The sequence below is a fragment of the Mus pahari genome, chromosome 1, assembly GCF_900095145.1.
Source record: "Mus pahari chromosome 1, PAHARI_EIJ_v1.1, whole genome shotgun sequence".
Lineage (NCBI taxonomy): Eukaryota > Metazoa > Chordata > Mammalia > Rodentia > Muridae > Mus > Mus pahari.
Window position 1 is genome coordinate 18,163,908 of NC_034590.1, and position 8,343 is coordinate 18,172,250.

Sequence of the window (8,343 nt, forward strand, 5' to 3'; positions counted from 1 at the left end):
GGGGGGGGGGGGGAGGGATGTGTCAGTCACGGACCCGCTGAGGCACCCTTCTCACCTCACCATACCTCACTCTACCAAAATATACCCTGGCTCTATTCCTTTTCTTTACAAAACACAACAAGCCTACATAGCAAGTGACAGGTCAATTAAGCTAGATACTGAGACCCTGACTCAAAACAAAAAACAGGGAGGAAGATGGGAGGAGGAGCCAAGAGACCCTGGTATTGTGGCCCATACCTGAAACCCCAGAACATGGAAACCCCATGAAGAATTGCTGTGAATCTGAAGCCAGCCTAGGATACCAAGCAAAGGGAGGAGGAGGAAGAAGAAGGAGAAGAAGAGGAAGAAGAAGAAAAAAAGAGTCAGATAATGGTCGTGTATGCTTTTAATCCCAGCCCTCAGGACGCAGGAAGGTGGATCTCTGAGTTCGAGGCCAGCCTGGACTACAAAGCCAGTTCCAGGAGAGCCATGGCTACTGAGAGAAACCCTGTTTTGAAATAAAAAAGAGAAAGAAAGAGAAGAAGGAGAAGGAGGAAGAGGAGGAATAATGTGAAGTAGCAGCAGGCCAGGACAGACACTCTGGAGTTTTCTAGTAGGAATGTATCAGTCTTCTGAGGGTGGCTGAGACCCAGGGAAGGTTTGAACAGGGGAGGGTAGAGGTACCTGGGTGTCAGAAAGCCTCTTGGCTTGAGTCCTCTGCTGAAGAAGCCCTGAGAGCACCCAGAGTTTTTGTTTGTTATTTGAAACAGCTTCTGTGTATTCTGTGTAGCCCTGGCTGTCCTGGAACTGTCTGTAGACCAAGCTGGCCTCGAACATAGAGATCTGCCTGCCTTTTCATCTGTGGGGGGATTGAAGGTGTGCACCCCACGGGCAGCTCTCCTTTTTCTTTTCTCTTCTTCTTCTTCTTCTTCTTCTTCTTCTTCTTCTTCTTCTTCTTCTTCTTCTTCTTCTTCTTCTTTTTTAATGGTTTTAGAGCTTTATTGTAGAAAGGCAGGGGGAAAGGAGAGATGGAAAGAGAGAGACCGGCCATGGCCAAGAGGAGAGAAGGGGGGAAAGGAGAGAGAAGAAAGGCTAGAGAGTAAGAGGAGAGAATGAAGAGAGCAAGAGACCTTTTTTTTTTTTTGGCTTTTCGAGACAGGGTTTCTCAGTATAGCCCTGACTGTCCTGGAACTCACTCTGTAGACTCAAACTCAGAAATCCGCCTGCCTCTGCCTCCCGAATGCTGGGATTAAAGGCGTGCACCACCACTGCCTGGCTCTTCTTTTTCTTTTCTGAAGCACTGGGTTTTATCATGCTCCACAGCACTGTAATTAATTTTGTATGCAGTGTGTTCGTTCATTACTGGTGGCTCTCACCTACCTTGATTTCCTGAGAAGACTGTATTCATTTGTTCTCAATTCCCTAGAAACTAGCGCACTGCTTGACACATGGTGATCTCCAAATGTATCATTTAATGCCTGGCTGAAGTACTGGAGTCAGTGGCTGCCTTTGAAACGCAAGTCTTCTCAGAAGCCAGATATGTCCCTGGGCCTTGAGAGGTGTTTCACATGAAAACTGAAGTAAAAAGAAAAGTTGGGATTTGTTTCCCCAGGGGTTCATGTACTGGAGAAGATAAGTAGGTCCCCAGAGTCATGTGACAAGGTCATGGGACCTTTAAGAGGAATGGGTACAAACTAGAGAAGTTCTCATAGAACCCTATTGGGCTTGCATCTGGAGTGCTGTGATTAAAGGCATGCACCACTATACCCAGTGATGGAACTTTTCATTTCTATTTTTCTTTCCTTTTTCTTTTCTTTTCTTTTCTTTTCTTTTCTTTTCTTTTCTTTTCTTTTCTTTCTTTTTCTTTTTCTTTTTTTCTTTTTTTTGGTTTTTGTTTGTTTGTTTTGGTTTTTCGAGACAGGGTTTCTCTGTATAACCCTGGCTGCCCTGGAACTCAGTTTGTAGACCAGGCTGGCCTCGAACTCAGAAATCCACCTGCCTCTGCCTCCCAAGTGCTGGGATTAAACCCTGTCTTGAAAAACAACAACCAACAACAACAAAAATAAATAAATAAAAATTTTAAAAAAGAGATTGTCTGGGGACTTTTAGAGGGTATATAAATGCTTGAGGCCTGAGAGGCGGGGTGGGTTGTTGATTGCTGATGGTCGCAGCTTGTTACATAGTTGTGCACAACAAAAGAACAAGAAGAAATTAGATATCCTGACATTGCAGAACAAATTTGAGTCTCTGATTCTCTGGTCCCCACCTCCCAAGTGCTAGCACACACCTCTATGCATAGTTTATAAAGTTCTGAGGACTGGACCCAGGGCTCAGTGTGTGCTAGGCAGGAACTCTACCGACTGACCTTCATCTCAGCCCCAAGTTTCCCATTTCCGTGCCTTGACTGAGCTAGCACAGAGCCTCACTGAGGAAGGTATGACATCCAAAGTACCGTTGTCATCAGGACAATGGTTATTTGCCACCGTAATAGAGATGAAAAGGCAAAACACTGAATTGGACGGTGTGATTTTAGTTAAAGGTCTGTTTTATTTTTAGTTACTAGACATGTACAGTGCAGTGACCACTAAAACCAGAAGAGGGAGCCAGATTCTTTCGAACTGGAGTTAGCTTTGTAAGCCAGACTGATGGTGTTCTCTGTTAGAGCAGCCAGTGCTCTTAAGGGCTGAGACGTCTTTCCAGCCCAAAGTTCTGTATTTTTGTTAAAGCTGAAACTGTCCCACTGAAGCATTGCCAAACAGGATGTAGTACACTTGGTGTCTTCACGGCCACCTTGGGTTTCTCATAGTAGGGTAAAAGGCCAGTGGAAAATCACCCTGCCTCTGGCCTGTCCCTGAACCAGGGACTTGGAAATCTCTACCCCATGACTCAGGGTTAATGGCCAAGCAATAATCCTGGCTAATCTGTACATCACCACTAGTGCACTGTGCCTGCTCCAAAGTCCCTATACAAGCCTGCCCCTCTGCCCAGCCCAGGGCTGTCTCTGTTCTGGTCAGAGGTAGCTGCCATTATGGGCTTCTCCCCAAGGAATCTCCGATGTGAGGAGGAGTGCTGCAGGGTGTGACTGTGGTGCCCCTGGGCTTCCCATCACCCAGGTACCCTGGCACCAGGAAGCTCTTTTATTCATCCTTTCCAAAGACTCACCTGGTGAGGCTGAGGCTGGACAGACAGGGTTAACAGAGGAAACAAAAGCAAGACGACTTTCAGGAGCCCAGCCATCAGGGGCTAGGGGCTGTGTGGGAACAACAAACAGCTCTGGAACTCATGGAAGATTTCCCAGTGGTTAGCGTAATCGCCGCGGGTGTGCTTGGGAGAGGCAGGGTCCCAAGGACTCCATGCTCTGAGGACCTGACTCTCTTAGCTCTGCTTGTTGCCCTCGAGGTCACCACTTCGCCCATGATCTGCAAAGTGATCCATGAGTTGTATGGAAACACTAAGGGGGTTTCCAGCCCCTCACTGGGCAGTGTCTGTAACTATCAGGACTGTCTAGGCCAGCCATCTCCCAAATAATGACACAGAGACCATTTGTTAATTATGAAAGCTTTAGGCCTTAGCTTACTTGTTTCCAACTAACTCTTATAACTTAAACTAACACTTTTATATTAATCTATGTTCTGGGCTAGAGGGATGGCTCAGTGGTTAGGAGGACTCATTGTTCTTCCAAAGGTCCTGAGTTCAATTCCCAGCAACCACACAGTGGCTGATAACCATCTGTAATGGGATCTGATGCCCTCTTCTGGTGTGTCTGAAGACAGTGACAGTGTACTCACATACATAAAATAAATGAATCTTAAAAAAAAAAAAAATCTATGTTCTGCCACATGGCTTGTTGTCTATCCTCAGTTTCATACATCTGGATTCCTCTGCGTCTCACTGGCGAATCTCCTGCCTCAGATTCTTTCCCCCAGTTCTTAACTCTCCCCAGAAGTCTTGCCTTTCTTCTCCTGCCTCAGCTATAGGCCATTCAGTTCTTTATTAAATCAGACAGTGATGGAAGAAGTGTTTACAAAACACGATGACAGGTGATGATTAACAACACCAAAATCTGGCTTGCCAACTCAGAAACCAGCATTTGAACAATACAGAGACGATCTTTGCACAGCGCACATAAAAATCACCCCAGCAAGGATCATTGGTTCTTACAATAATAATGACTGATCTTTTTCAAGCATTGCTGTTGGAGCAGATTAAGGATTCAGCCTCAGAAAGAATTTAGAGATGTAGTTGGTATAGTTAGGTTAAGATGCTTTTGTTAATGTAGAAAATCTTGGGGAACAATTTAAATTTCAGAAAAGCACACTCTTGATAGTTGACCCTAGGCCTGCAAGCTTCTAGCCTCTGCACAATCTTATCTAGGCCTACACTGTTTTCAGCCTCTGAGACTTTCTGTGAATAAGCTTAGCCTTTTTCTTTCTGAACTCTGGTTGATTCAACTCAGTTGTTCTGGCTCAAACTCCTTTCTAAGCTGACTGATTCAGTTTGGCTTCTCTCAGCCTCTTGAGTTGCTCTGCTTGGCCTCAAACTAACTCTGGCAATCTGTTCTCATCTTCTGGCTCCTTCTCATTCCCTGGCTTGTTCTCTCTTCAACCTTTCTCTGTACCAGGAAGCCTGCCTCCTCCTTCCTATTGCTCTGCCTTGCTCTCTTAAAGCAGTCTCTCTTTCCTCTCTGTTCTCATGGGAATTGGGCACATCCTAGTCTGTCAAATCTGATTCATCACTTTGTCTGCCATTCAACTAGACATCACTTTGAAACATGGGCGCTTCCCTTTACAAACTAACTTTACCTTCATTGCTTAGAATTAAAGGTGTGTGTGCTGAGGGTTGAGTCACACCACAACCAGAAACAATTTTTTGGTTTTTTTTTTCAGCCAGTAACACAATCTTAGGGTTCACAGTGTGATCAAATATCTTGCAACAAATATGATTTAATAAAAATTGTTAATGAGTAGGTATGTACCGGAGGATTTAAAGTAGAAATGACTCTTTTTTATAAAAAGGTTTAGATTTGTGATCCTTTTACGTTTTTTATGATTACATTTTAGTTTCTGACTCTGCTGCCTGCCTGTGGATCCCATTCCCCTAGCTGGGTAGTTTCGTCTGGCTTCAGTGGGAGAGGAAGAACTTAATCCTGCAGTGACTCCATATGCTGTGTGTGTGTGTGTGTGTGTGTGTGTGTGTGTGTGTGTGTGCAAGGTGGTACCCAGGGGAGCTTCCCCCTTCTCAGAGAAGGAGAGGGAATGGGGGGGGGGGAGCTGAGGTGTGTGAGGGGCAGGACTGGGAGGAGATGGGAGGGGGGTGATACTGGGATGTAAAGTGAATAAATAATAAAAAATTACTTTTCAGGATAAATAACAAAATGATTGTTCCTTTCTTTGTAATCACAAATTGCAGCTTGCCAGTCAAAGAACTGGCTGAGAAAAATATCTATTTTGCCTATAGTTTGTTAGTCTATAACAAATTGTTTAGACAGGTATGTATGTGGATCCATGTTAGTAATCGGTTTCGGTTTCCAGCCTGTAATACATAAATTGCTTAATCACATAAGGGTGCTGGGACCTGCTGGGCTTGTTGCTGTTGGTTTTAAACTCATTGTACTTCATTTATTCATTCACTTAAAGATAGAATGTAACCACATTGTAATTTTTATACTTCTTCAAAGAGTTTGCTGGGGGATATGGGGGAAAAACAAAGTTGTTGGAGCCTTGCTTCATCCATCAAGTATGTGTGTGTGTGTGTGTGTGTGTGTGTGTGTGTTTCCTCCCAAGTAAAGAGAGAACCTGTTTGTGTCCTAGAAAGAAGCTTTGGTGTCTGTGGAGTCCCCTGACTCCACACCCTGACTCATCAAAGCTGGCTTCCCACACCCAGAAAGGGAGTGCTCTCCAGCTGACTTGCAACAACAACAACAACAACAACAACAACTCCAAAGCAATGAGGGTCAGTCAGGTTACGGAGGTCCAAGCAGGAGGGAAGGCTGCTCGCCACACACATCCATCACAGGAGCTGTATCAGCATTTATCCTGGGGGAAGGTGACTCCAATGGCCTTCCTCACCTCCTCAAGGATCTCAGCCAAGAGCTCACTCTCTGCCAGAGGAACTACAGGACTCTCCTTAAGACCTGGGAAGAGAGACCACAGGAAGACTTGTCTAAAACGCGCGCATCAGACAGCAAAAAGACTATAATTCCCAGAAGATTTTGAGGCATAGGCAGGGTAGTCTGAGAAGGTGGCTATCTCTCTGAATCGTGGGAGATGTAGTTCTAAATAGCTGCTTGTGCCTCAGGGCAGGCTAGAACACAATAGTCCCTTCAGACGTAGCCCCAGTGCAGCCCCGCCCCTCCTCACCTTTACGCAGGCACTCACGCACATGGTTGGCTTCATAGAGCATGCATGACCCATTTACAAAATTGTACTCCTTCCCAAGGACAGGCGGAGGGAACTCCTTCCGCTCTCCATTCACCACCAGCTCTGTTGGGCACCATAATTTTTGAATCTGAAGGAAGATAACAAGTGACTACTTGGCCCTTATCAACATGGCTCAAGGACTTTGCTCCGAACAACAAGTTGATCTGTACCCAGGGGCCAGCTCTGGCTCCTGTGAGCTAAGTATTTACTCGCACTCAATTTGTGAGGCTCGGGACCAATCTACCTGGATTGGGCTGAAGAGTTTGTCCCTTAGCAATGGGCCTATCGTACTAAGACCTGTCTGTTATCGCCCCAGGATCAAAGGACCTCAGACCCGACGACCAGGAGCTCCTTCTGCCTTGTAAGGAAGGCTTACTACCACAGTGTCCTGGGTGTTAGCACTACAGGCTGGTAAAGTCAATCTAGGCTCCTATACATTTTTTTTTTTTTAATTTTGAGGCAAGGTCTCATGTAGTCCAGGCTGGACCCCGACACTCTGTGAAGCTGAGGTTGCTCTTAGACGGCTGATTCTGCCTGGGATTCATTACAAGTGTGTGTCATCACACCTGGTTTCCATACAACGTCTTCTTATCTGGTAGAAGACCTCGAAGTTAAACTAGCCCTCTGCCCACTTGTAGGACAGGATGGAAACACAGAGATGGCAGCTGGGACGCAAGGACAGGATGGTTAAAGTCCCTCAAAATGCAGGAGAAGGGTCAAATCATTCTACAGTTTAACTTGCTGTATAGGTGATTTCTTTCATTAACATTTTTTTACAAGATTTATTTACTTATTTTATTTATGTGAGTACATGGTAGCTGTCTTCAGACACACCAGAAGAGGCAGCAGATCTTATTATAGATGGCTATGAGCCACCATGTGGTTGCTGGGAATTGATCTCAGGACCTTTGGAAGAACAGTTAGTGCTCTTAACCACTGAGCCATCTCTCCAGCCCTTTGTTATTGTTGTTGTTAAAGATTTTATTTATTTTATGTCTATGAGTACACCGTAGCTGTCTTCAGACACAACAGAAGAGGGCATCGGATATCATTACAGATGTTTGTGAGCCACCATGTGGTTGCTGGGATTTGAACTCAGGAAGAAGAGTCAGTGCTCTTAACCACTGAGCCATTTCTCCAGCCCCCTCATTATTATTATTTTTTTTTTTATTAAAGTGTTAGGGATCAAACAGACTATCAGGTACACACTAAAAAAGAGCTCTACATGGAGCCAGCTTATAGCTGCTCACTCGAGGATTCTAAGCCCGGGCCAGATCATTGCCCTGTGTCTCCTGATTCCCTTTGTCCTTTCTAATTTTGAGGGTCTGGCTGAGTAATCCAGACTGCCCTTGAAGTCCCTCTGGAGCCCAGGATGGCCTGGAGCTTGTCTTCCCCGTCACCTCCAGGCCTAGCCCGGCTTCCTTTCTTTGGCAGCTACATTTCAAGTGCAGGGTACCGTATATGCTATCAAAATCTCCCACTGAGCCGCACCTTCAAACCACAATCAGGATTTACTTCTAACTATGGCATTCCAGAAATCCAGGAAAAGCTGACCTCTGGTGAGACACACATAGTGTCTGGAAACAACTAGAAAGATAGATCACACATACAACTGGATTGTTCTAGGCATGGCTGGAAACAACTGGAAAGATCACACACACACACACACACACACACACACACACACACAGCTAGAATGTTCTAGGCTTGGCTGACATAATGTTTGGAACCTCAACAGTTTACAAAATCAGATGTTTGTACATGTGGCTTCCAGCAGGTGGAGCTATCTCAAGAGCTGTGAATTTCTAAAACAGGGATGGGACAGCTCTGTAGCCTGTCTTTGCTATGTTGTGGGGTTACCTTTCTTCCACCCTTCTCCACCCCTTTTCTTCCATTCTTTCAAGCCCCTAACATTAGATAGGAGAGGGGAAAAAAAAAAAAAAAA

General features: G+C 45.2%; 1 protein-coding gene across 1 annotated transcript in view; it reads right to left on the reverse strand.

Moving 5' to 3' along the window:
* Positions 1-5,298: 5,298 nt before the first annotated feature.
* Dhdh (dihydrodiol dehydrogenase) overlaps positions 5,299-8,343 on the reverse strand; it is a 12,856-nt gene continuing 9,811 nt past the window's right edge. Inside the window, exons 6-7 of the mRNA XM_021220772.2 lie at positions 6,339-6,486; positions 5,299-6,112 (exon numbers count right to left, since the gene is read on the reverse strand). Of these exons, the coding sequence (XP_021076431.1) occupies positions 6,003-6,112; positions 6,339-6,486 (258 nt within the window). The 3' untranslated portion in view covers positions 5,299-6,002. The remainder of the gene's footprint in view (positions 6,113-6,338; positions 6,487-8,343) is intronic.